This window comes from Pan troglodytes, chromosome 6 (assembly GCF_028858775.2).
Source record: "Pan troglodytes isolate AG18354 chromosome 6, NHGRI_mPanTro3-v2.0_pri, whole genome shotgun sequence".
Classification (NCBI taxonomy): domain Eukaryota; kingdom Metazoa; phylum Chordata; class Mammalia; order Primates; family Hominidae; genus Pan; species Pan troglodytes.
Genome location: NC_072404.2, coordinates 80,831,768 through 80,859,649, shown reverse-complemented (window position 1 = coordinate 80,859,649; position 27,882 = coordinate 80,831,768). Strand labels below are relative to the sequence as shown.

The 27,882-nt window shown below is 49.0% G+C and overlaps 1 protein-coding gene across 1 annotated transcript in view; it reads right to left on the bottom strand.

Annotated features, from left to right (window-relative positions):
• LOC463479 (uncharacterized) overlaps window positions 1–27,882 on the bottom strand; it is a 75,163-nt gene that overhangs the window by 5,003 nt on the left and 42,278 nt on the right. Inside the window, 20 exon segments of the mRNA NM_001428069.1 lie at window positions 1–124; window positions 1,842–1,947; window positions 2,236–2,336; window positions 4,083–4,176; window positions 4,912–4,970; window positions 6,048–6,158; window positions 10,615–10,751; window positions 11,282–11,383; window positions 11,603–11,689; window positions 12,573–12,708; window positions 13,181–13,324; window positions 13,870–13,971; window positions 14,812–14,928; window positions 15,325–15,413; window positions 16,889–17,072; window positions 18,491–18,563; window positions 19,235–19,332; window positions 20,097–20,237; window positions 20,350–20,425; window positions 25,368–25,425. Of these exon segments, the coding sequence (NP_001414998.1) occupies window positions 14–124; window positions 1,842–1,947; window positions 2,236–2,336; window positions 4,083–4,176; window positions 4,912–4,970; window positions 6,048–6,158; window positions 10,615–10,751; window positions 11,282–11,383; window positions 11,603–11,689; window positions 12,573–12,708; window positions 13,181–13,324; window positions 13,870–13,971; window positions 14,812–14,928; window positions 15,325–15,413; window positions 16,889–17,072; window positions 18,491–18,563; window positions 19,235–19,332; window positions 20,097–20,237; window positions 20,350–20,425; window positions 25,368–25,425 (2,126 nt within the window). The 3' untranslated portion in view covers window positions 1–13.

Here is a 27,882-nt window from a genome sequence, read left to right as displayed (position 1 = left end):
CTGTCTCTTCGATCTATGATTTGCCGGAAATGGTTGAGGCCACAACGCCGGCAGTGGCCTGGTTCACTCCCCGAGAGGCCTGCTGCAGCTGGGCTAGGTTGGGGCTGTCCTTATCAGCTTTCACCTACCAGGACAAAGCGGATTTAGGTTCATACAACACCTAGAGCAACAAGGACTGAATCAGATAATTGCTCTGATGGTTCTTAGCAAACATATGTGGGCCAAACGGCAATCACCAATCAGCTTCTCAAAATCTGCTGACTATAGTCAGCTCCTGACATATCTATCATATAAAAAGTTATTCCTGGCTTCTTTGCTTGGTGGATCCCAAACTCTAAGCATTATCACTTATTTGGACAATGTGCCCAGTTGTGGAAACCAATTTGGGATGACAAGAAATAAGGACAAATAAAGAACACTCTGGGATACTGTGAAACTCTTAAAAAGGATTTGGGGCACACTTTACATGAGAATCAGTTGGGGGCATTGATGATATTGATTCAAAAAATAATTTTTTTTTTAGACAGAGTTTGCTCTTGTTGCTCAGGCTGGAGTGCAATGGCATGATCTTAGCTCACTGCAACCTCCACCTCCCAGGTTCAAGCAATTCTCCTGCCTCAGCCTCCCAAGCAGCTGGGATTACAAGTGCCCGCCACCACACCCGGCTAATTTTTTGTATTTTTAGTAGAAACTGGATTTCACCATGTTGGCCAGGCTGGTCTTGAACTCCCGACCTCAGGCCTCCTAAAAGGGCTGGGATTACAGGAGTGAGCCATTGTGCCCGGCCTGATTCAAATTTGAACACTAATAAAGAGGGGTTGTAGAATCTCACAGCCAAGCCAGGTAACCTGTTTATGATGCCAACCTATTCCTTATTCGAGTGTTTCTTGAATGCCAGGACTGCTAATCGGAAGTTGGCATTGCTGGGGCTCTCTAAGGCCACTTGTAACAGATGTGAGGAAAGCCACGAGGGACATGTGTGGCACACCTGGGTACAGACTGGGTACAGACATTCCTTGCTGTCACATGAAAGGCCTCTAAGGCCAGGTGTGGTGGCTCACGCCTGTAATCCCAGCACTTTGGGAGGCTGAGGTGGGTGGATCACAAGGTCAGGAGATCGAGGCCATCCTGGCTAATGCGGTGAAACCCCGTCTCCACTAAAAATAAAAAAAATTAGCTGGGCGTGGTGGCATGTGTCTGTAGTTCCAGCTACTCGGGAGGCTGAGTCAGGAGAATCACTTGAACCTGGGAGGCAGAGGTTGCAGTGAGCTGAGATCACGCCACTGCACTCCAGCCTGGGTGACAGAGCAAGGCTGTCTCCAAAAAAAAAAAAAAAAGCCTCTGTAAGAGGATAGTATGGGACCCTTAACAGGGTGAATTTTTATTTGGAATCGAATCCACCTGAGCCCTGGATAAATCATTTGTTCTCAGGGCCAGTCCCATCCCATCATCCAAGTACTATCTAACCTAGCCAAGTACTCTCTAACTCCTAAGTAGTCTCTAACCTAGCCAAGTACCATCTAACCTAACCAAGTACCATCTAACCTAGCCAAGTACTCTCTAACCTAGCCAAGTACTATCTAACGTAGCCAAGTATTCTCTAATCCCTTAGTATTCTCTAACCCAGCCAAGTACCATCTAACCTAGCCAAGTACTCTCTAACCCCTTAGTACTCTTTAACCTAGCCAAGTACAGTCTAACCTAGCCAAGTGCCATCTAACCTGGCCAAGTACTCTCTAACTCAGCCAAGTACTGCCTAACGCAGCCAAGTACTCTTTAACCTAGCCTAGTACTCTCTAACCAGGCCTTCCAGCGTCCTAGGAGGTCCAGCCAGGTCCTACCTTGGATGCAGCCACAAGCTGGGCTGTGCTAGCAGCAATTTCATGAGAACACACCATTAGCTCCTCAAATTTCCCTCTGCCTTGTACCACCAGATCAGCTGCATCCCTGATGGAAAACGACAAGAGGGACTAGGTTACGGGCAAATGAGCTGCAACTCCTCCACATTCCCACCTCCAGACCACCCCCATCGTCCTTGGCTAAACAGGGAGGGGAGGCTGCCTGCCCTGTGTCCCCTGGGAGAACCAGGCTCCCTTGTAAACTCGGTCCTATTGACTTCCTGATCAATAGTTTATTTCTAAGGGACAGATTTTTTTTTCCCTCCTTAGCTATTGTTTGGAGTGGATCAATGGAAGAGGGGTCATGGGAGGAGCCTTGGTACCAATGGATACTTACACCATGACAGTGGCTCCCCAGCCCACAGCCTTGGAGGCTGAGATGAGTCCTTCTGTCCATCGAGAGTTCTTGGCATAAAACTCTTTAGGGGATGCTGTACCCTAGGGAAATAAAAAATAGTAATAGCCACCTTTTATTGAGCATGTACTATATGGCAGGTGCTTTTATACATATATTATCCCAAATCATCCTCATAGTAACTCTGAGACATAAGCATTAGTATTCCCATTTTACAAAAAAGAAGAAGATTCAGAGACCAAAATGGCTTTTCCAGCTGGGTGCAGTGGCGCTCGCCTGTAATCCCAGCACTTTGGGAGGCTGAGGCAGGTGGATCACTTGAGGTCAGGAGTTCAAGACCAGCTTGGGCAACATGGTGAAACCCTGTCTCTATTAAAAATACAAAAATTAGCTAGGTGTGGTGGTGGGTGCCTGTGATCCCAGCTACTCAGGAGGCTGAGGCAGGACAATCACTTGAACCTAGGAGGCGGAGGTTGCAGTGAGCCGAGATCGCGTCACTGCACTCTAGCCTGAGCAACAGAGCGAGATTCTGTCTCAAACAAAACAAAACAAAACCCTGGCTGGGCGCGGTGGTTCACGCCTGTAATCCCAGCACTTTGCGAGGCCAAGGCGGGCAGATCATGAGGTCAAGAGATTGAGACCATCCTGTCTAACATGGTGAAACTCCGTCTCTACTAAAAATACAAAAATTAGCTGGGCGTGGTGTGTGCCTGTAATCCCAGCTACTCGGGAGGCTGAGGCAGGAGAATCGCTTGAACCCAGGAGGCAGAGGTTGCAGTGAGCCGAGATTGCACCACTGCATTCTAGCCTGGCGACAGAGCGAGACTCAGTCTCAAAAACAAACAAACAAGCAAACAAAAAACCCAAAACAACAAAACAACAAACAAAAAGACTTTTCCCAAGGTCATGCAGGAAATAAATGGAAGTAAATCTTGGGCTTTTCTGACTCCAAAGCCTGTAGCATTTCTACCATACCATGACATTTCTGTATTGTATATATAAGAATAAATATTCTCATATGAATAAGTTATGATCTGAAAAGAGTCTAGCCACTCTGAGATTTGCCAAAAAAAGGAGATTACACAGTGAATACATTAAAAAAAAATATTTCTACTTGGATTTGAAAAATGTTTTTATGCTTTGGAAGTGTCTGATAGTCTGAGAATCTGCAGATAATCCTTGTCCAGTCCATCTTTCTATTTTAGAAACAGAAAACATCAGCTCTCAGGAAGATAAAAGGCACCAGCAAAGCAGGCCTGGCTGCTTGCTTTATGGCACCGTTCTCAGGCTCATTAACCCCTCCCCTGGACTTACGCCTCCCAAGCTGCGGCGGCATATGGGGAAATGAGAAAAAAACAAGATGATGATAATCCCAGCAAAGGTGTGAGACCACGAAGTGGTGCGTTGATAAGAGGCTGACAGCAGAGTCTATTTGTAAGGGTGAGTTGACTCTGCTGTTAGAAAGATTAGGCCGAACTCCCTGTGAAAAGCCAGTCTCAAGTTGGCATTCAGGATCTGCTTCTTTTGCAAAAGTCCTCATGTCCCCCTCAGAGTACCCAGGTTTGCAATGTAAAAAGGGCTCCCACAGCAAGTTCCAACAATGTCTGCCTGTGCGAAGGGAGCTGGAGTTGGGACACATGCCTGGCCACCCTCTGGGGAGGTCCTGGAGCTCTGACTTCTCCCCAGGGCCTCTGCTGATATCTACAGGAGTGGCTGCTCTGTGCTCAGGTGGACACACAGAGTAAGACGGCATCATCACAGAGTCCGTTGGAGCGGGAGTCTGTCACCAATGCCTCCTCTTCCTGCCCAGGGCCCACACCCACGCTCACCCTGCCGCTCTCCACAATCTCTCTCTGGAGGTCCTTAGAGGCCACGATGAGCACCTGAATAGCTTGCATGAGGCTGGTACAGCAACCAAGGATCCTGCCAAACAAACAAGTCGAGGATACACTGAGATCAAGATCCAAGATCAATGAACACGACGGTTCTCTTCCCCACTCCTAGCCAAAGGCAAGCTTGGAATGGGAAAGGGAGGTAAGAAGGGTGCTGAGGTTGCTGGAACATTCTGCGGGGAGGCACCGAAGGAGAGGCTGGGGAGTGAGAGAGATCTAATTGTGGGTCTCCATCGTAAGGAATAGTGAAATTGTGATTCCTAGGACTTCTTTTCTTCTTTTTTGAGACAGAGTCTTGCTCTGTCGCCCAGGCTAGAGTGCAGAGGCACGATCTTGGCTCACTGCAACCTCCACCTCCCGGGTTCAAGTGATTCTCCTGCCTCAGCCTCCAAAGTAGCTGGGATTACATGCTGCATGCACCACCACGCCTGGCTAATTTTTGTATTTTTAGTAAAGACGACTTTTCACCACATTGGGCGGGCTGGTCTCGAACTCCCGACCTCAGGTGATCCTCCCTCCTCAGCCTCCCAAAGTGCTGGGATTACAGGCGGGAGCTACCGCGCCGGCCCGGGGTTTCTTTTCTTCTATAGTGAAACAGCAATACTGCTGTCATCATTAATACTGTTATTGATGATTACATCAACTCAGCCCTTCCCCGTGGCTGCTACTGCTCTCCTCTAATTCCCTAATAAGTATGCAAAGTATAGACCAATGTCAGGAAGACAGATCCTGCTCCCCTAGGTCCCACCATGCCGCTCAGACCGACCTTTCATTCACCTCCAATTTGACTCCTGTGTCTCCTGCTCGGGATTTGCTGAGCATCTCCTGTGAAAAAGAAGCATGGTTTCTAAATGTGCCTTGAATATTAAGGATCCACTAATGTCTTACTATACTTTCAGTCCAACATCGTGTGGTAGCTGGGAAACCTGAATCTGGAAGTCCCCAAGTCCCTGCCCACATTCTTGAGAGAGTCAGAAAAGAATCCAGACTCTAACCTATTCAGGGAGAGTGCAGCTGCAGTGGGCTGGCTCTGTGATCCGTGTCATTTTGTTTTGTTTTGAGATGGAGTCTCACTCTGTCACCCAGGCTGGAGTGAGCGGTACGATCTCGGCTCACTGCAACCTCCGCCTCCTGGGTTCAAGTGATTCTCCTGCCTCAGCCTTCCGAGTGGCTGGGATTACAGGCACGCGCCACCACGCCCAGCTAATTTTTGTATGTTTAGTAGAGACCGGGTTTCACCATGTTGTCCAGGCTGGTCTCAAACTCCTGACCTCATGATCTGCCTGCCTCGGCCTCCCAAAGTGCTGGGAATACAGGCGTGAGCCACCACGCCTGGCCAGAACCCAGGATATTCTGACACCAAAGTATCTGATTCTTGAGGAAACTAATCACCTTCTCTCATGCGGACCTTCTCTCGTGAGGACCTTCTCATTTTCTATCACTCAGAAAAACGAGCGAGTTCAGATTTTGGTCTCTCTTTTTTTTTTTTATAATTTAAAAACATTTTTACAGACAGGGTCTCACTCTCTCACCCAGGCTAGAGTGCAGTGGTGCAATCATGGCTCACTGTAGCCTCCAATTCCTGGGCTCAAGTGATCCTCCTGCAGCCTCTGGAGTAGCTGGGACTATAAGCATGCACCACCATGCCCAGCTAATTATTTTATCTTTTGTAGAGGTGGGGTCTTGCTATGATGTCCAGGCTGGTCTCAAACTCCTGGACTCAAGTGATCCTCCCAAGGTGCTGGGGTTACAGGCATGAGCCACTGTGCCTGGCAAATTCTGGTTTCTGTCTTAGGGGGTTGCCATGGCCTTAATGAACGACTGTGACATGTCTAATGAGCAGTGTTGCAGAAGGGCAGCTGCAAAGGCATCGTTTCAGGAGATCCTGCAGGAACCTCCTACCTCTATTCTGGCCGTGGCAGTTTCAATAGCAGCTGAAGTGGCCGCCATCTCCTTGTCCACCAGGTCCCCCAGCTCCTCTTGCTTGATGTCCAGGCCCCTGGGCAGGAGCTCCTGTGAACACATCACAAAGGCTGAACTGACCTTGGGGCCTCCTGTCTCTTCTCCTCTGCCATCTGTAACCCTTACAAGATGGCAAGGCAGGAGGCAACCCAGCAAACACCTTCTGCAAGCCACAGGGGTTGTGGGGGGTCTTTTGCAGACCGCATCTTGTCCTCTCTGTGACACGAACTCTGGAACCTCATGCTCCTCCTCACTCAGGATCCACCTCCTTCCAGAATGCCATCGCTGCCTCCCCCTGCAAGGCCATTCCGCCACCACTAAGACCCCAGTCCCTTAGTTGTGCAGTGTCAATTGTACTAGCTACACAGGAGGTATTTTTTTACAATTTTTCTTTTTCTTTTGCTTTCTTTCTTTTCTTTTCTTTTCTTTTTTTTTTTTTTTTGAGACAGAGTCTCAATCTGTTGCCCAGGCTGGAGTACAGTGGCACAATCTCGGCTCACTGCAGCCTCCGCCTCCCGGGCTCAAGGGATTATCCTGCCTCAGCCTCCCAAGTAGCTGGGATTGCAGGTTTGCACCACCATGCCCAGCTAATTTTTATATTTTTAGTAGAGATGGGTTTCACTATTTTGCCCAGGCTGGTCTCAAACTCCTGACCTCAGGTAATCCTCCTGCCTCAGCCTCCCAAAGTGCTGGGATTACAGGTGTAAGCCACCACGCCTGGCCCTAATTTTTTATTTTTTTGAGACACAGTCTTGCCCTGTCACCAGAGATGGAGTGCAGTGGCATGATCATAGCTCACTGCAGCCTCGACCTTCCATGCTCAAGCAATTCTCCCACCTCTACCACCAGAGTAGCTGGGAGTACAGAGGTGCACCACCAAGCCCGGATAATTGTTTTTTTTTTTTTTTTTAATAGAGATGGGGTCTCACTATGTTGCCCAGGCTGGTCTTGAATTCCTGGGCTCAAGTGATCCTCCTGTCTTGGCCTCCCAATGTGCTGGGATTGAATTACTATACCTGGCCGACAACTTTTTCAAATACAGATGATATCTTCCACTTTGACCCTGACTTAACTTTGCTTCCACGGCGATCATATGAGGCGGGTATTATTCCTACTGTGCAGATAGGAAGCCAGGGATCAGAGGTAGAACGTCTTGACCACAGTTATGGTAACAAATGGCAGGGCAGGGATTTGAACTAAGGTCTGACAAACAGCAAAGCCTATGATTTTTAAAACATGATGTGTTATACATACTAAGGTATAAAATATATATGAATGGTTCAAAGGATAAGAATAAAGACGCATGTTATCCACCACCCAACTTAAAACTTAAGGAATGCTGTAAGAAACATCAATACCTTTGGAATCCTATTTGAACTTGTATGTGCCCTGATTCTATCTCCCTTACTCCCTGCCTTCTACCCCAAGAGACACAGAATTCAAGAGAGTGGTTGTTGTGTCTTATTTTATTTTTATTTTTTAAAGACAAAACATAAAAGCCTGTTGCCCAGGCTAGAGTGCAGTGGTGCGATCATAGCTCACTGCAGCCTCCCACTCCTGGGCTCAAGTGATCCTCCCTGCCTCAGCCTCCTGAGTAGCTGGGACAACGGGCACACACCACTAGGCTCTGCTAACTTTTAAACTTTTTTGTAGAGTCAGAGTCTTGCTTTGTAGCCCAGGCTGTATCAAACTCCTGGCCTCAAGTGATCCTCCCGCTCCGGCCTCCCAAAGTGCTGGGATTTTCAGACATGTGCCACTATGCCTGGCCTGTCTTATTATTATTATTTTTTAACTCCACATAGATGCATCCCTATTAAGTTTGAATGTTTGAGTCTTTATATAAAAGGAATCCTACTGTATATATTTTTCCATGACTTGATTTTTCACTCAACATTCTATGTGTGAGATTCATCCTAATACCTAGTAATTCTGATTCTACGTATATACTCTGGAGAAACTGACATGTGTGCATATATGATCATAGGGGCAAATTAATAACAACCCAAACTGGAAATAACCCAAGTGTCCATCACCAAGAGAACAGACGGATGAATTAAGCGATATTCACACAATAGATAATGAGAGAGCAGTGAAAATGAATTTATCTTCTTGGATTAATCTCAGAATGTGGAGTGAAAAAGCGAGTTGTAGAAGAATATATACAGTAGGACTCTATTTACCTGTAGTCTATATCATGTGAAACTAACTCTATTATTTAGGGAGGCAAAGATGTAGATGATAATTTTTTTTTTTTTGAGGCAGTGTCTCACTCTGTCGCCCAGGCTGGAGTGCAGTGGCGCAATCTCAGCTCACTGCAGCCTCCGCCTCCCAGGCTCAAAGGATTATCCTGCCTCAGCCTCTCAAGTAGCTGGGATTACAGGTATGTGCTGGGATTACAAAATTAGCCACCACACCTGGCTAATTTTATATTTTTAATAGAGATGGAGTTTCACTATATTGGCCAGGCTGGTCTCAAACTCCTGGCCTCAAGTGATCCACCCACCTCAGCCTCCCAAAGTGCTGGGATTACAGGCGTGAGCCACCACACCTGGCCCTGATCTTTTTATTTTTTCTTTTTAGAGACAGGGTCTTACTCTGTCACCCAGGCTGGAGTACAGTGGTTCACTGCAGGTGAACCACTCTGCAGAGTACACTCTGCAATTCACTGCAGAGTACACGGTTCACTGCAGTCTTGAGCTCCCAGGCTTAGGTGATCCTCCTGCCTCAGCCTCCTGAGTAGCTGGGACCAAAAGTGCTCACCTTCACATCCGGCCAATTTTTAAATTTGTTGTAGAGACAGGGCGCCACTAAGTTGCCCAGGCTGGTCTCAAATTCCTGGCCTCAATTGATCCACCCACCTTGGCTGGATGTGGTCTTTTTATTATCTTCTTCTGGAACTCCAATTAGACATTCTATCCTCATGGCTTTTATTTTTCATTTATTTTTTGAGTGGAGTTTCGCTCCTGTTGCCCAGGTTGGAGTGCAAAGGCACGATCTTAGCTCATTGCAACCTCAGCCTCCCAGGTTCAAGTGATTCTCCTGCCCCAGCCTCCTAAGTAGCTGGGATTACAGGCGCCTACCATCACGCCTGGCTAATTTTTTGTATTTTTAGTAGAGACGGGTTTTGCCATGTTGGCCAGGCTGGTCTAGAACTCCTGACCTCAGGTGATCCACCTGCCTCGGCCTCCCAAAATGTTGGGATTACAGGCGTGAGCCACCGTGCCTGGCCCTATCCTTGTATCTTAACCAATATATTCCAATTCATAACACTGGGGAAAAAATGAAAAAAAACTGTACTGCATAGAAATGGTTTTCTTATTTTTCTTTTCCATATTGTCCATGTCTTCCCTGTCCCTATATATACTTAACCCAATTTCTGGTATACAGGACATATTTATTTATAGCAGAGGCAGGGTCTCACTCTGTTGCCTAGGCTGGAGTGCAGTGGCACAATCATAGCTCACTGTGGCCTCCAAATCCTGGGCTCAAGCGATCCTCCTGCCTCAGCCTCCCGAGTAGCTGGGACTACAGGTGCGTGACATCATGCCTGTCTAATTTTTTAAAAAAATTTTATTTTGTAGAGACAGGGTCTCACTATGTTGCCTAGGCCGATATTGAACTCCTGGCCTCAAGTGATCCTCCTGCCTCGGCCTCCCAAAGTGCAGGGATTACAGGTGTGAGCCACCATGCTCGGCACTACATCTTTAGTAAATGAATGAACACAGTGTTATTTCCATTTTGGGTATTACCTGCCCACCTAGAGAAAAATCCTCAGAGACAGGGGAGCTGCCTATACTTCTTTGATATTGCCTAGTGTAATGATGACAACATAGTAAGTAGATTCTCAGCTAACAGCCAGTGAATTAAATATAGCTGGAAAGTCCTTCAGGAGGTTTTTCCTTTAAAAATTTTTTTTTTTAGTTTTTAAAGAGACAGGGTCTCATTTTGTTGCCTAGGCCTGTCTCAAACTTCTGGGATCAAGTGATCCTATTTTTTTTTTTTTTTTTTTTTTGAGATAGATCTCACTCTTATGCCCAGGCTGGAGTGCAATGGCATGATCTCGGTGCACTGCAACCTCCACCTCCTGGGTTCAAGCAATTCTCTTGACTCCACCTCCCAGTACCTGGGATTATAGGCATGCACCACTATGCTGGGTTGATTTTTGTATTTTTAGCAGAGACAGGGTTTCACCCTGTTGGCCAGGCTGGTCTCTAGCTCTTGACCTCAAGTGATCTGCCCACCTCAGCCTCCCAAAGTGCTGGGATTACAGGCATGAGCCATCCCGTCTAGCCTCAAGTGATCCTCCTGACTCAGCCTCCCAAAGTGCTGGGATTACACACATAAATCACTGCACCTGGCCAGATTTTCCAATTTTAACAATCTCTTTCTAGAATCAAGTTATAAGTGCAGAAAGAACTAGCTCAGAACATCACCGATTCCCTGGCCATTCACCAGCATGCACACCCAGAAGAATAACAATGCTCCTCAATGATACTACTCCAAGTACCTCGCCGATGGCCTTGATCTTGCTCAGGCAGTTCCTTATGGCTGTGCTGTCGGCATTCTCAAGGCTTCCCTCTTCCTCCAGGGAGGCCAGGTAGGCGAGGGTTTCCCTGCCATACTGCTTACAGGCCTCGGTCAGTGCTGGAGATACAAGGCAATAGACACTTTTTTTTTGAGATGGAGTCTCGCTCTTGTTGCCCAGGCTGGAGTGCAGTGGCGCCATCTCGGCTCACTGCAAACTCCACCTCCTGAGTTCAAGCGATTCTCCTGCCTCGGCCTCCCAAGTAGCTGGGATTACGGGTGCGCCACCATGCCCGGCTAATTTTTGTATTTTTAGTAGAGACGGGGTTTCGCCATGTTGGCCAGGTTGGTCTCGAACTCCTGACCTCAGGTGATCTGCCCACCTCGTCCTCCCAAAGTGTTACGGCGATTACAGGCGTGAACCATTGCATCTGGCCCATCGTTTTTGTATCTTTAGTAGAGATGGGTTTTTGCCATGTTGGCCAGGCTGTTCTTGAACTCCCGACCTCAAGTGATCTGCCCGCCTCAGCCTCCCAAAGTGCTGGAGTTACAGGCATGAGCCACTGCGCCCGGCCCAACAGAGACTTTTAAAGGCCCCCTGCTCCCCTGGTCCATGAACAGCCCCTCATGCCCCAGTACTCACAGTCGGCAGGGCTCAGGTGGGGCTCTGAGGCAGGTGGTGGCACCATGAGCAATGGCGTCACTGGTCAAGTGGGCCAGCAGGGTTATGGAATGGAGAAGTCCACTGATGTCTGCCAGGATTGGAAAGAGAAGTTTCTCAGGTCTGGTTGATGGTGACACTTTCATACCCTCTCCTCCCGTTTTATGAGTTGCCTACATGCCTTTCTTGTATGAGTTGCCTACATGCCTTTCTTGATGCAGAGGGACCTGTCACTATCCCCGCATTCAGGTGCTTCTGAACCCTGTCTGGCCGTCACTAGCCGACAGAGACTGTCCTTGGCCATTCTTACCTTCTGGGCAGGCCAGATACTGGCTCCAGCTTTTGTCCAGTTGCTCGATGCAGCTGGAAATGGATGTGACCGTGGAGAGGAGGTGATCTGTGAGAGGGAACACAGGGCAAGGTCAGAGCAAGTTCTCATAGCTGGCTTCATCCTCGTTAATTAAGCACTGAATGGAGGAGCTTACCTAGTGGGTAAGCTTCCTGCCTAGACGTGAAGTTCATGAGTAATCACCTCTTGATTCAGACCATAGTTTTTTCCTTAGAGAAACAGAATTGTCTGCTCCTGGTGGGTGTTTTATCAGTGTGACCCACTGTCTAAAGCAGTGGCTATCACACCTGGGGGCTTTAGAAAATACTACTGCTGGGCCTGGCGTGGTGTCTCATGCCTGTAATTCCAGCACTTTGAGAGGCCAAGGTGGGAGTTCAGAAGTTTGGGACCATCCTGGGCAATAGAGTGAGACCTCGTCTCTACCAAAAATTAAAAAATTAGCCAAGGCCAGGCATGGTGGCTCATGCCTGTAATCCCAGCACTTTGGGAGGCCAAGGTGGGTGGATAGCCTGAGCCCAGGTCTTCAAGACCAGTCTGAGCAACAAACCGAAACCAAAAATTAGCTGGGCGTGGTGTTGCGTGCCTGTAGTCCCAGCTACTTGGGAGAATGAGTGGGGAGGATTGTGTGAGCCCAGGAAGCGGAGGTTGCAGTGAGCCACGGCACTGCACTCTAGCCTGAGCAACAGAGTAAGACCCTATCTCAAAAAGGGTGGGTGGGGGGAAGAAAATACTAAAATACTAGTGTATAGGCACTAATGCACAGAGTTTCCACATGTAACTGATCTAGGATGGGGCCTGGGCACCCCTAAGGTAATGCTGACATGCTGCTGGGCTGAGAGCCCCTGAGCTAAGTCTCACATGAGATTCAACATCAACACAGTCTCAGGCTGTAAGGACCTGGCCCCTGCCAGCTGGGCAATTGCAAATGTACCTGCAGACCCAGCGCAGCTGATGAGAGGAGGTTCTTCAAGCTGGTTCAGGGCGTCTTGTATCACCTGCTCCGCAGCCTTCCTGGACCCCACCAGCAGCATTTTTCGTTGGTCTTTGGCAAGCTGGCACATAGATTCCTAAAAATGGTCCAGGGAGGTGAGAGTCTGCCCTAGACTCCATAATGAACCTGAGCAGGATGACCTGGCTGGGGCTCTTAGCATCTTAGTTCAAGTCATGGCCAATGAGGTCCAAGCCAGTAAGCCTGAGACAGAGAAAGGCGCTTTAACTGTGTGCACAGGGTGCGGCTGCCCACGATGTGCGGCTGCCCACAGAGGCTGTGGGGATGGATCACTGCGCCCGCTTCTCATGGCTGGGAGGAGATGCCAAACTTCTCTTCTCATACAAAAAAGACAGCAGTTTGCTTTCCCTCATGGACTCTGCAGGCAATGCAGGGCCTGCTGGCATTACACCTACAGAATGTCTGCACAACCAGGCCAAGGCCCCAAACCCCTTCTCAGCAGCCCCGGGGTCCTCCCAGCCTCCGTGCATGCGCAGAGGCCCTCGGTGGGAATTCACAGGTGCTCGCTCGTGTCCGTGTCCGTGACTTGCCTCTGTGCTGGCCAGTTTGAGCTGAGTGTCCTGCAGTTCTTTCCGAAGAGCAGATAATTCCTCCTCCCTATGAGCTGCGCCACTCACCAGGCTGTCCCGCTCCTTCTCTAGCTCGGCGAACTGGGCTGCCCAGTTTGCTTCTGACTGCAAAGGTGACCACAAGGAAAGAGGGAGACGCTGGTTGAGTTAAACAGTCCCTACTTCCCAGAGGTCCAACCCACCACCGGGTTGCAAGGACTGGGAAGGTGATGGCTCTTTAACCTGCCACTCTGATTCCCTCCCGGGGACACACTGATTGCAGTGGGGGCTGACTTGGCCAGGCCAAGGATGGTGGATGACAGCAACGCCAAAGCCAGGGGTGGGGCAAGAAAGGAGGCTGGGCATGAAGGCTCATGTCTGTAATCCCAGCACTTTAGGAGGCTGAGGTGGGAGGATCACTTGAGCCCTGCAGTTCGAGACCAGCCTGGGCAACACAGTGAAACCCCGTCTCTACCAAAGAAAATACAAAAACTAGCCAGGTGTAGGAGTATGTGCCTGTAGTCCCAGTTACTCGGGGGGCTAAGTGGGGAGGATCACCTGAGCCCAGGGAGGTGGAAGCTGCAGTGAGCTGCGATCGCACCACTGCATTCCAACCTGAGTGACAGAAGAAGACTCTATCTCCAAAAAAAAAAAAAAAAGGAGGTATTTACCTGGGCAGAAGTTTCCAGGCTGCCTTGCAGAACCTGAAGCTCCCGTTGGCTTGTGGCAAGTTCCTGCTTCAAGCTCTCTAGAACTTCCAGCTGTTCTTGAGTCTGAAAGAGAAGAAAAACAGAGGGACTCTGATCTGGGTGGCAGTGACAAAGAATATAAAAATGTAAAAATGTCCCAAGCGATCAACAAGAGATCTGTAAACTCTACTGTATGTAAGTTACACCCCCCCAAAAAAGTGCAGGTTGTGGGAGGAGGAGGCAAGACCCCAGAGTGTACTGAAAATGTGGAATGTCAAGGAAGGATTTTTTATTATTTATTTATTTATTTATTTATTTTTGAGACGGAGTCTCGCTGTTGTTGCCCAGGCTGGAGTGCAGTGGTGCAGTCTCAGCTCACTGCAACCTCCACCTCCAAGGTTCAAGAGATTCTCGTGCCTCAGCCTCCCAAGCAGCTGGGACTACGGGCACACGCCATCACACCTGGCTAACTTTTGTATTTTTAGTAGAGATGGGGTTTCACCATATTGGCCAGGCTGGTCTTGAACTCCTGACTTGGTGATCCGCACCCCCCGCCCCCCAGCCTCCCAAAGTCCTGGGATTACTGCCGTCTCAAAAAACAAACAAACAAACAAAACAAAAAAACAAAAAAAGCTCATCCCTCTCTCTCTGCTACCCATGTGTTTTCCTTTCCTCAAACTCTCCACCAGCCTCATCCTTGGAAAGCCTTTGCTGATTAACCCCAGGCAACTTGGGTCCTTCCATTACTTTGTGTATGCACTGGTGACGGTGTTTTGCTGTTCTGTGTGGCCACCATGGTGTGCTCCCTGCTGTGTGATGCCAACCGACCCACAGAACTGCCCTTGGAGCAGAAGGCCACAAAGCCCCCGCCACCAACTCAACAGCCCCCTCCCTCATTTCCCGAGTGCTCCTCGTCCCACTCACCTTCCGCTGGCCCTGGTCACTGATGCGCTCCAACGAATCCTCCAGCTCTTTTTTCTCTCGTTCCAAATCTACCTGGGCTTGTCTGGCCATGGACACCTGTTTGGTCACCTCTGCATTCTGCAAAAGAAGAACAGTGTCTTGAACCAGGAGATCCCAGGCTTAGAGGACATCCTCCTGCTAGGACAATCATACTCAGGCTGTGCGCGCCCTAGAGTCAGACACAGGAATCACTTTCCTACCCACAGCCGGAACAGAGCCATCACCTTCAGATGCTTGATGCTCAAATATTTACAAAATAATAAAGAAGGTGGGTGACCTACATGGGATTGGCACCCAGGACACAGCCCAAGACACAGAGGCAAGGAAGCCTGAAAAGGTGTGGTTCCCGAGATGACGGCAATGCCTTAGAGATCAATGTAGGGGTTGCTGGCCCCGGGGAAGCCACAGGCCTGAGCCGCTCTCTCCCTAGAGGTGCAGGGCCTGCAGGATGGTGACAGGGGCTGAGGGTCTTACCTTCCGCAGCAGGTCAGCGTGGTTCTGAACCAGCTCGCTGTACTTCTCCTTTAGCTTGCTATATCGCTGTTCATTGGCTTGAGCTTTCCCTGTATTGTAAAGGACCAAGGTGAGGAGTCTAACCTAGCAGGGACCCTTGCCTTCCTTACAATGAGCCAGGGTCCCTAGAAGGTCCTCCTTGTTTTGTTTTGAGACAGTCTTGCTCTGTCACCCAGGCTGGGGTGCAGTGGCACAATCACTGCTCACTGCAGCCTCGACCTCCTTGGGCTCAAGTCATCCTCCCACCCCAGTCTCCTGAGTAGCTGGGTTCATGGGCACACGCCACCACACCCGGCTAATTTTTGTAGAGACAGGGTCTCACTATGTTTTCCAGGCTGGTTTCAAACTCCTGGGCTCAGGTGATCCTCCCACCTCAGTGGGATTATAGGCATGAGCCACTGTGCCCAGCCAAAGATCTTCCTTTGATTTAGGAATGCATATATGCTTTTCTCCCTTGAAAGTCCTACTTACAGAAACTTCTCCAGGAAGTCATCTTTAAAAAGAATTCAACTAGTTAAAAATCAAGCCAGGGGCCAAGCGAGGTGGCTCACGCCTATAATCCCAGCACTTTGGGAGGCCAAGGTGGGTGGATCACCTGAGGTCAGGAGTTCAAGACCAGCCTGACCAACATGGTGAAACCCCATCTCTACTATAAATACAAAAATCAGCTGGACATGGTGGTGTGTGCCTGTAATCCCAGCTACTCAGGAGGCTGAGGCAGGACAATCGCTTAAACCTGGGAGGTAGAGGTTGCAGTGAGCCCAGATCACACCACTGCATTCCAGCCTGGGCGACAGAGTGAGACTCCACCTCAAAAAAATAAAACAAATAAATAATCAAGCCAGGGATTCATGCCTCTTCAGCACTTACATACATGGCATTTATTCTATGGGGGCTTTCAGCTTTTTAAAAAATTTATTTGAAATTTTTTAGAGACAAGGCTCTCTGTTGCAGAGGCCGGAGTGCAGTGGTGCAATCAGCTCACTGCAGCCTTGAATTCCTGGGCTCAAGCGATCCTCCTGTCTCAGCCTCAAGAGTAGCTGGGACTACAGGCACGTGCCACCACTAATCTTTTTTATTTTTTCTAGAGATGGGGTCTTGCTATGTTGCCCGGGTTGGTCTTGAACTCCTGGCCTCAAGCAATCCTTCCATCCTGGCCTCCCAGAGTGCTAGGATTACAGGCATGTGCCACTGTGCCCTCAGCTTTTATGTCAATTTCTTTGTTAGGACCTCAATCCTCTCTCCTTCTCCCTTAGTATCCACTGCCCAGGGCAAGGACTTCAGTGCTGTCTTCTGTATTTCCCATCTCTATGCTCAGCGGTGCCTCACACACAGCTTTGTGCCTGCAGGACTCAAACCCGCCCTCTGGACTGAGGCTAAGAGCTGGCATTCCTAGCTGTTTCTAGAAAGACAGTCTGGGTCTCCCCCACCCAGCCTCTGTGCCGCATCCTGAGTCCAGCTGGGCTCTGCTGCCCGCGCCTGCCCCCGGGGCCCGCCCCCGCCCCCGCCCCCACCCACCACTCACTTTCTATCTCAGACAGGCTCCGCTGAGCCTTCTCGGTGTCCTCCCGCTGCCTCCTGAGCTCGTCCAGTTCTGCCCGCAGGAATTCACAGTCATCGGCCGCCTGCTGCCGCAGGTGCTGCTGCTCGGCCAGCTCTGCTTCCAGCTCGCTGACGTGGCCCTTCAGCTGCAGCACAACCCGCTGGCTCTGTGGGGGGACTCCGGTCATGAGGCCAACCGCCCACTGCCACGGGTCACCGGCATGGGCCGGAGAAGCGGGTCCTACCATGCTTTCAAGTAAATACCCGATTCCCCTAAGTCAACTCTCCACGTCCCAGGAGGGTTGGACCATCTGGTCATTAGGAGCCCCTCAATCAACAACAACAACAGGGGATGATGGCCGGGGAATTGTGGTCCTCTTTAGAGTGGCTGGGGGTAGCAGTGGCTGTCCCTGTGGGTAAAGTCACCTGACCAGCCACTGTGAGGGGCGGTTGTTAATATACCACCAACATTGCTCACAGCTGTCTCTTCTCTTTTTTTTTTTGGCGGTTGGGGGAGGGGAGGGACAGGGTATCACTATCACCTAGACTGGAGTGCAGTGAGGTGATTATGGCTCCCTGCAGCCTCAACCTCCTGGGCTCAAGAGATCCTCTAGCTTCAGCCTCCCAAGTAGCTGGCATTACAGGTATGCACCACCATGCCCAGCTGATTTTTAAAAAGTTTTTTGTAGAGATGGGGTCTTGCTATGTTGCCCAAGCTAGTCTTGAACTGCTGGGCTCAAGTGATCCTTCTGCCTGAGCCTTCCAAAGTGCTGGGGTTACAGGCGTGAGCCACTGTGCCCGGCAAACCAATCTCTCCTTATCGCCATGTGAGAAGGTCTGGTCTTGTTCTCCACAGCTTCTCAGCCTCGTGGGGACCAAGGTCATCTCTGGGTATCAATCACATGGATACTGTGCCTGGCCTAAATGCTGTCCTCATGGCATGTAAAATGGAAATGCATTATGACAGAGAACACGGGAAGACCTGGTTCTTTTGGATTTAGCATTTCTACCAGTTTTTATTTGGTTTTAGAGACACAGGTCTCGCTATGTTGCCCAGGCTGGATTCAAAACTCCTGGGCTTGAGTGATCCTCCTACCTCAGCCTCCTGAGTAGCTGGGATCACAGGTGCGCACCACCACGCCTGGCTTGTTTCTACTAATTAACCTACCCTAAGGATGTGGTCCAAAAACTGTCTAGCTGATGCAATTTTTTTTTTTTTTTTTTTTTGAGACAGAGTCTTGTTCTATCGCCCAGGCTGGAGTGCAGTGACACGATCTCAGTTCACTGCAACCTCTGCCTCCCAAGTTCAAGCAATTCTCATGCCTCAGCTTCCCGAGTAGCTGGGATTACAGGTGCCTGCCAACACACCCGGCTAATTATTGCATTTTTATTGAAGACGGGGGTTTCACCCTGTTGCCCAGGCTGGTCTCGAACTCCCGACCTCAGGTAATCCTCCTGCCTTGGCCTCCCAAAGTGCTAGGATTACAGGTGTGAGCCACTGTGCCTGGCCAGTGTGATGCAAATTTAACATTCAAATCTACCGTGTTTTGGTGAAGCGCAAAGGCAGAGCAGATCCAAGTTATACCTCAGTCTTCATGTTTTCTAGCTGTGCCTTCAATCCACTGATCTCTCTGTATAGTCGCTCACTTAAGTGGTCCCTGGGAAGAGAAAGGGAATGAGTTTCCTTCCATAGTGCTTCTATCCCTCTGTTTTTAATTGTGAGCTCAGGGGAGGAAATTAAAAGCTGGTATTAATTTGGGGACAATTCTTTGAAATGCCATAAATTATACTCTAAATGTTACCAGATACTAATCTAATACTCATAAATCCATGGTTATTGATTTTCTTCTGAGATTAAAGGGGCCAATATTTGAGGGTCAAGACATTCCTTTTTTGTGTGTGTTTTCGGTTTTGTTTTAGAGACAGTCTGGCTTTGTCGCCCAGGCTGAAGTGTAGTGGCACGATCATAGCTCACTGCAGCCTTGATATCCCAGGCTCAAATGATCTTCCCACTTCAGCCTCCTGAGTTACTGGGACTACAGGTGTGTACCACCTGCCCAGCTAATTTTTTTACTTTTATTTAATAAAGATGGGATCTTGCTATGTTGCTCAAGCTTGGTCTTAAACTCCTGGCCTTAAAAAATCCTCCTGCCTCATCCTCCCCACATGTTGGGATTACAGGCATGAGCCATTGCCCCCAACCCTTCAAGATGTTCTGTATCTAAGAAGCCCCAGTATCATTAAGAATTCCTCTTTGGTTAGTGTTTTGAGGCAGACCATGGCTTAACTTAGCTCCTGAACCATCTGCTTGAACCCAGCTTGGACTCACTTCTCATCCTTGTTCACACCATTTTGACTGTTGAAATTGAAGGGATCACTGCTGAATGAACTGCCAAAGATGTCATCAAACTTGTTGTCAAATAAATTCTGTGGTTGACCAAAAAGGAGTGAGAATAAGTCAGAGAGCCAGAGAATTCTGTGTGTGGGTCAGTTGAGTGATATGGGAGAATGCCCCCTTTCTCGAATTAAACGGTTCAGACCTGTTTAATTTTTTTAATTTTTTCGAGACAGGTTCTCGCTCTACTGCCCAGGCTAGAGTACAGTGGTGCAATCATAGCTCACTGCAGCCTCCAACTCCTGGCTCAAGTGATCCTCCTGTTTCAGCCTCCTGAGTAGCTGGAAGTATAGGTGTGTGCCACCATACCTGGATAATTTTTTTATTTTAATTTTATGTATTTATATTTTTAGGGCCTGGTTCTTGTTCTCTTGCCTAGGCTGGAGTGCAGTGGCATGATAACAGCTCACTGTAGCCTTGGCCTCCCAGGCTCAAGTGATCCTCCCATCTCAGCTTCCCACATAGCTGGGACCACAGGTATGTGCCACCACATCTGGCTAATTTTGTAAAGATGGGGCCTTACTATGTTGCCCAGGCTGGTCTTGAACTGGCCTCAAGCAGTCTTCCCACCTTGGCCTTGCAAAGTGTTGGGATTACAGCTGTGAGCCACTGCACCCATTTATGACCCTTCTGGGAGCCACAGAGCAGGATGCTCAGCCTAGGTTGGTGCTAGGTGAATGAAGAGAAGCCTGAACCTGGTTAGAGTCAATGGGCTTTGGCCAGGGTCTCCCCCAGCCTCTCCCCTGTACTTGCAGGTGAGAGGAAAGGCCAAGTTTCTCTCCCAAGTGGTCCTCACCTGCTGAGAGGCATCCATGTCCATGAGGTCATCCTTCTCTAGGACTGGCTCGCTGTCGGGGGATGAGGCCTCTGCAGGGATCACCACCACAGGGCTGATATGTTCTGACAGGGCTGAGGCTCGCAGGAAGTTGGGTGGGTTCTGAAGACGGAGACACATCCTCAAATAGTGCTTGCTTGCCAGGCCCCGCCGGCCCTTAAGAGGGTACTTGGGGCCTCTGCAGTGCCGAGGGTGTGTGGTTGGGCATGCTTACCTCAGGCAGCTGGGGGATCTGAATGAGCCGCTTGAAGTACTGCAGGTTGCTGGAGCGGTAGAACAGATCTTTCAACCTAGGGGTGGAGAAGGACCTGAGGGCTGCTGGGTGTCTTCATCAGCCCCACGTAGGGGACAGAGCAGCCACCTGGCTTTCCTGCCCCCTCCCCAGCCCAAAGGCACAGGCTGTCAAGGAGATAAACTCCATGGTGCTGGGATTCAATGATGATGCTGCAGAGGAGGATTATTTAAAGCTGGTCCTCAGTGACCTGCTGGTGAGGAAAGAGTAATTCATGCTACAAATCCTTTGGAAGAGTAGATGATCAAAAAGCTAATTTCTTCATTGCTGTAGAACACATGTTGTTATTTTGCAGATTTAACTTCCGAGGAGTGTTTGGTTTAGAGTAACATTAAAAGAAATTGACTTTCTCTGAGGATAAGCCAACTAACCATAGGAAAAGGGAAGGGAATTTTACTACAAAGGTAGCTCTCTTCTTTCATTACTTCTCTTTGTTTTTGGACTATTTGTTCTCTCCACAATTAAGATTATAAGTTCCTGGGAAGTGGGGACTGAGCTCCGCTGAGCTGTTTCCCATAATGCCAGGGACAGGGCAGCCGTTCAATAAACACTTGGAGAATTACAATCGTTTGGTACTATGTCCTAATCTTGGGTGGATACGCACATGAAGAAACCAATATATTTTTTTTCTCTCTCTCTCTTTTTGTAGAGGCAGGGTCTTGCTCTGTCACCCAGGCTAGAGTGCAGTGGTGCAATCAGAGCTCATTGCAGCCTTGAATTCCTGGGCTCAAGCAGTCTTCTGCCTCAGCCTCCTGAGTAGCTAGAACTACAGGGATGCACCACCATGCCTGGCTAATTTTTAATTTTTTGGTAGAAACAGGCTCTTGCTGTGTTGCCCAGGCTGGTCTCAAACTCCTGGCTTCAAGCAATCCTACTGCCTTGGCCTCCCAAAGTGCTGGGATTACAGGCATGAGCCACCACATCTGGCAAAATCAACATCTTTTTCTCATTCTCAAATCTCTATTTTGAATCTAAACACTGAAGACCAAGAAACCTGAGAGGATCCAGACTTATATATTCTTCATTTTTATTTTGTTTATTTATTTTTTGAGATGGAGTGTCGCTCTTATTGCCCAGGCTGGAGTGCAATGGCACGATCTTGGCTCACTGCAAGCTCCACCTTCCAGGTTCAAGGGATTCTCCTGCCTCAGCCTGCTGAGTTGCTGGGATTACAAGCATGTGCCATCATGCCTGGGTAATTTTGTATTTTTAGTACAGATGGGGTTTCTCCATGTTGGTCAGGCTGGTTTCGAACTCCCGACCTCAGGTGATCCGCCCGTCTCGGCCTCCCAAAATGTTGGGGTTATAGGCGTGAGCCAATGTGCCCTGCCTATTTGTAAATATTTTTTTGAGATTGGGTCTTAGTCTGTTGCCCAGGCTGGAGTATAGTGGCAAAATCATAGCTCACTGCAGCCGTGACCTCCCTGGGCCCAAGGGATCCTCTCACCTCAGTCTCCAAGTAGCTGGGAGTACAGGTGTGTGCCACCACACCTGGCTAATTTTTTTGTGTTTTTGATAAAGATGGGGTCTCTCTATGTTGTCCAGGCTGGTCTCAAACTCCTGGGCTCAAGCCATCTACCCACCTTGGCCTTCCAAAGTGCTGGGATTATAGGCGAGAGCCACCATGCTTGGCCTATTTTAATTTTTTTAGAGACAAGGTCTTGCTGTGTCACCCAGGCTGAAGTGCAGTGGAACGATCAAGGCTTGCTGCAATCTCAACCTCCTGGGCTCAAGCGATCCTCCCACCTCAGCCTCCTGAGTAGCTGGAGTTAACTACATCTATTCTGAGATGAAAGGGGTACATGGGCCTTAAATCCTTTGGCCTGCAACAATGAACTTTCTCCAGCTTAGTCCAATAAACGAAACCCCCAGGGTCTCGTTACAGCCTGTCAGATCCCAAGACTTAGGCCTGTCTCTGTCTCTGTGACATCACTGCTGCTTCCCCTGAATTCAAGGACAGTGAGGTCTCAGACAGCAGCCGTGTCTGTGTGGAACAGCAAAGTGGCTACTCAGGGGAGATGTTTTTATAAGCTAGAAGCAAATGAAAGGAAATGAAATCACCTGACCACACATCCCCATCTTGCTGGTTTGGAGCCAACAGTAATAGGCTCAACTGCTTTCACAAGCTACCGGAATTTGACATTCCAGGAAATCAGCCTCAGGGCCTGTCTCCTTGGACTAAAGAAGCCATTTATCACAGAATATGTACTCGGCTTCTCAAATGGAACAGGGGTACCAGGAGGTGGGTACAACCACACACTTGTCCTTCGCTTGCTCCTGGGGAACCAGGCAGAGAAGCTGAAACTTGGCATTTGGGAGTTATGGTCAAGGGTGAGGAAATTAACAGGAAAAACAAGAGAGTGCACTTTTACACAGCTACGTCAGGAGGCCCTTCTCAGCCCCCTCTGTCCTCCCAACTCTCACTCTATTATCCTTCCCTTTTGCCTGGTTTCGCCTCCCCTCCCCTCCTTTCCTTCTTTTTTTTTTGGATGGAGTCTTGCTCTGTTGCCCAAGCTGTAGTGCAGTGGCATGATCTCAGCTCACTGCAACCTCTGCCACCTGAGTTCAAGCAATTCTCCTGCCTCAGCCTCCTGAGTAGCTGGGATTACAGGGCTAATTTTTGTATTTACAGTAGAGACAGGGTTTCATCATGTTAGCCAGGCTGCTCTCAAACTCCTGACCTCAAGCGATCCACTTGCTTCGGCCTCCCAAAGTGCTGGGATTACAGGTGTGAGCCACTGCACCCAGCCTAAGTAAAGATCTTTTGTTTTTGTTTTTGTTTTGAGATGGAATCTCATTCTGACGCCCAGGCCTGAGTGCAGTGATGTGATCTTGGCTCACTGCAACCTCCACCTCCTGGGTTCAAGTGATTCTTCTGCCTCAGCCTCCCGAGTAGCTGGGATTACAGGTGTGCACCACCATGCCCTGCTAATTTTTTAGTAGAGACGGGGTTTCACCATGTTGGCCAGGCTGGTCTTGAACTCCTGACCTCAAGTGATCTGCCCACCTCGGCCTCCCAAAGTGCTGGGATTACAGGCATGAGCCACTGCACCCGGCTGGTGTTAGCAACTTTTATTGAGGCGGCAGTGCACAGCCAGCAGCGGAGGTCCTGTTCCTTGCAGCGCAGGGCTACCCCATACACAGTAAGCCCAGAATAGTAGCTGTTACATTTATACCCACTTTTAATCATATGTAAATTAAGGGGCAGATTATGCAGAAATTTCTAGAAAAAAAGTGGTAAATTCCGGATTGTCAGGTTATTGCCATGGAAAGGGGCGCTAACTTCCGGATGTTGCCATAGCAATGGTAAACTGTCACTGCACACTGGTGGGTGTGTCTTATGCAGAGGTGCTTCCGCCCTTTCCCTGTTTTACTTGTCCTTAATTTGGTCCGATGCCCAAGCCCTGCCTCCAGAGTACAGTCTCCCATCCCACCTCAGAAGCAGGTCATATTTGTAGGGTATCAACCAAACCTGCTAGTGGATTGGACATGGGGGATGAGGAAAATGGTGACTTCCAGATCTCTGGCCTAAATGGATGATGGCAGTATTTGTTGAGATAGAAAAGAATGGGGAGGGGCTGGGCACAGTGACTCGCGCCTGTAATCCCATCACTTTGGGAGGCAGATCACTTGAGGTCAGGAGTTCCAGACCAGCCCGGCCAACATGGTGAAATCCTGTCTCTACTAAAAATACAAAAATTAGTCGGGCATGGTGGTGGGTGCCTGTAATCCTAGCTACTGAAGAGGCTGAGGCAGGAGAATCACTGGAGATGGGGAGGCTGAGGTTGCAGTAAGCCAAGATCACACCACCGCACTCAAGCCTGGGTGACAGAGCGAGACTCTGTCTCAAAAACAAAAACAAAAACAAACAAACAAAAACAGAATGGAGAGAGAAAGGTTTTTTTGTTTTTTGTTTTTTTTTTTGAGAAAACCTAAAGTACAGTTTGAGATTTAAGTATGCTATACAGATGTCAAATTGGGGACAAGAGGCTGGCATTCAGAAGTAAGGTCTGGCTGGAGATGCATATTTAGGGGTTATCAGTCTATAAATGCTATAAGACCAGAACTTAGGGAGACGGAAAAGAGAAGAGGATGAAGTCTGGGGCATAAGCAGGCAACTAATGAATGGATGAAATCTCTTTCTTCTATATGCTTCTATGGGATTTATTAGATAACCAATAGTTACCCTAGCTATAGGTAGATTTGCCTCTGTCTGAGCTATTTTCTGTCACTTTATCACCTTAGAATGAAGATAACCTCAGGTCGGGTGCAGTGGCTCACGCCTGTAATCCCAACACTTTGGGAGGCTGAGGTGGGCAGATCACAAGGTCAAGAGATCGAGACCATCCTGGCCAACATGGTGAAACCCCATCTCTACTAAAAATACAAAAATTAGCTGGGCGTGGTGGTGTGTGCCTGTAGTCTCAGCTACTCGAGAGGCTGATGCAGGAGAATCACTTGAACCCAGGAGGCGGAGGTTGCAGTGAGCCGAGATCGTGCCATTGCCATTGCACTCCAGCCCGAAGATAACCTCACCCCCACAAGTATTTAAAAAAAATTTTTTTTTAGAGACAGGGTCTCACTTTGTCACATAGATTGAAGTCCAGTGGCACAATCATAGCTCACTGCAGCCTCGGACTCCTAGGCTCAGGCCATCCTCCTGCCTCAGCCTCTCAAGTGGCTGGGATCACAGGTGCATACCACCATGCCCAGCTAATTTGTTTTACTTTTTTTTTCTGTAGAGATGGGGTCTCGCTATGTTGCCCAGCCTGGTGTCGAACTCTTGGCTTCAAGTGATCCTCCCACCTCAGCCTCCCAAAGAGTTGGGGTTACAGGCATGAACCACTGTGTCCAGCCACCTCTCACAGTGCTCTTGCATGGCTTAATGATTTTATAGCGCTCTTGAATTCACCTCCATTCCTGTTACTTGAACCACTTACTTTGTAAACTGCTCCATGAAGCGGTCCCGGTGGCCTTGCAGGGTGTCAGCTGGGAGGCCTGGAAGAAATTGGAAAGAGTGTGAGGGGGGGGGGGACCAGAGGGCAGGGAAGCCACAGCGGGGCTCTCGAGGGGGAGGGGCCCAGCTACCCTGGGGCATGTGGCCAGCACTGCCAGGGGCCACGACTGGCCTAGAGCTGTCCCGAGGTCTGGTAACCAAGGGAGCCCAGCAGGAACCAGCAGGAGTGTGGAGACGCTTATCCTCCAAATCCTTCCACTTCAATTAGTTCCTGAAGGACAAGCCATGCCAGGCACAATAGGGTGGAAATTGTGTCCTGGACTAGAGAAGAAATGGTGACCTGACCCAGTAGCAGGCTGGACCATGGCAGGCCCAGGAGGGAGCAGTTCTTTCTCAGCTATTGCCTGCATTTGTTTTAGGTTGAGGCTCAGGGCTGATATCAGTCTGGAAGAGATCCACAGAACCTGCCCAAGAGGATGGCTGTCAGAAGGCAAAGAACAAGGGATTGAAGGCCAGGTGCAGTGGCTCATGCATGTAATCCCAGCACTTTGGGAGGCTGAGGCAGGAGAATCACTTGAGGTCAGGAGTTCAAGACCAGCCTGACCAATATGGTGAAACCATGTCTCTACTAAAAATACAGAAATTAGCCGGGCGCAGTGGCATGCGCCTGTAATCCCAGCTACTTGGGAGGCTGAGGCAGGAGAATCGCTTGAACCCAGCAGGCGGAAGTTGCAGTGAGCTGAGATTGCACCACTGCACTCCAGCCTGGGCGACAGTGAGACTCTGTCAAAAAAAAGAACAAGGGATTGAGGCTTGGGATCTGAGTTCCAGTCCCGGCTTGGTTGGTAGCTAACTCTATGACACTGCACACACCAGTAACCTCTTAGGACAGCCTCCTCCCCTACAGAGCCAGTTCTCTGAGGTTCTGTAACCTCTCAGATGTGCGAACCTGCATATTGCAGCTGTAGATCACAGCTCAGCAATCCTTTTAGTGTTTGCTTTATTTGTTTAAATTTAAATTTGTTATTTGGAAATGGGTCATACATTCATTGGATAAAATCAGGGAACACATGTATAAAACATGATTATTGAAATGGCAAAAGATGGCTGGGCACAGTGGCTCCCACGTGTAATCCCAGCACTTTGGGAGGCTGAGTGGGGAGCATCGCTTGTACCCAGGAGTTTGAGACCAGCCTGGGTAACATAGTGAGACCCCCATCTCTACAAAAATTAAGAAATAAAAATTAGCCAGGTGTGGTGATGTGCACTGTAGTCTTAGCTACTCAAGAGGTTGAGGTGGGAGGATCTTTTAAGCCCAGGAGTTTGAGGCTGCAGTGAGCTACAATCGCACCACTGCACTCCAGCCTGGGTGACAGAGCGAGACCCTGTCTTAAAACAAAACAAAACAAAACAAAAATGGCAGAAGTGGACAGTGAATGAATATGGCACTTGACCTAAATGATCTTTCTCCCAAGAACCCTTAACCCCAGTTAAATCAGGAGAAAAACATCAGGCAAACAGAATTCAGGAACATTCTACAAAAAACTCAGAACTGTCAAAGTCATCAAAAATAAGGGAAGTTTGAGAAGTGAAACGTCATAGCCAAGAGGAACCTAAGGAGACATCACAACTAAATGTCACATGATGTACCGGGTGAGATTCTGGGGCAGAAAAGGACATTCGGTAAAAACTGTGACAATCTGAATAAAGTACGAACTTTTTTTTTTTTTGAGACAGAATCTCACTCTGTTGCCAGGCTGGAGGGCAGTGGCACAATCTCAGCTCACCACAACCTCCGCCTCCCGGGTTCAAGCAATTCTCCTGCCTCAGCTCCCAAGCAGCTGGGACTACAGGCGCGCGCCACCACACCCCGCTAATTTTTGTATTTTTAGCAGATACAGGGTTTCGCCGTGTTGGCCAGGATGGTTTCAATCTCTTGACCTCGTGATCCGCCCGCCTTGACCTCCCAAAGTGCTGGGATTACAGGTGTGAGTCACCATGCCCTGCCTTAAGTACGAACTTTAATTAATAATAAGGTATCAACACTGGTTAATTAGTTGTGACACGTTTCTTTTTTTTTTTTTTTCTCGAGACGGAGTCTCGCTCTGTCACCCAGGCTGGAGTGCAGTGGCACGATCTCGGCTCACTGCAAGCTCCACCTCCTGGGCTCACACCATTCTGCTGCCTCAGCCTCCTGAGTAGCTGGGACTACAGGCGCCCACCACCACGCCCGGCTAATTTTTTGTATTTTTAGTAGAGACAGGGTTTCACCATGTTGGCCAGGATGGTCTCGATCTCCTGACCTCATGATCCGCCCACCTCAGCCTCCCAAAGTGCTGGGATTACAGGCGTGAGCCACCGCGCCCAGCCAGTTGTGGCAAATGTTTCATACTAATATACGAACAAAGGGAAAATGGAACTGGGTATATGAGAACTCTCGGTACTATTTTTATAACTTTTCTGTAGATCTAAAACAAAAATAAATGTTTATTTTTAGA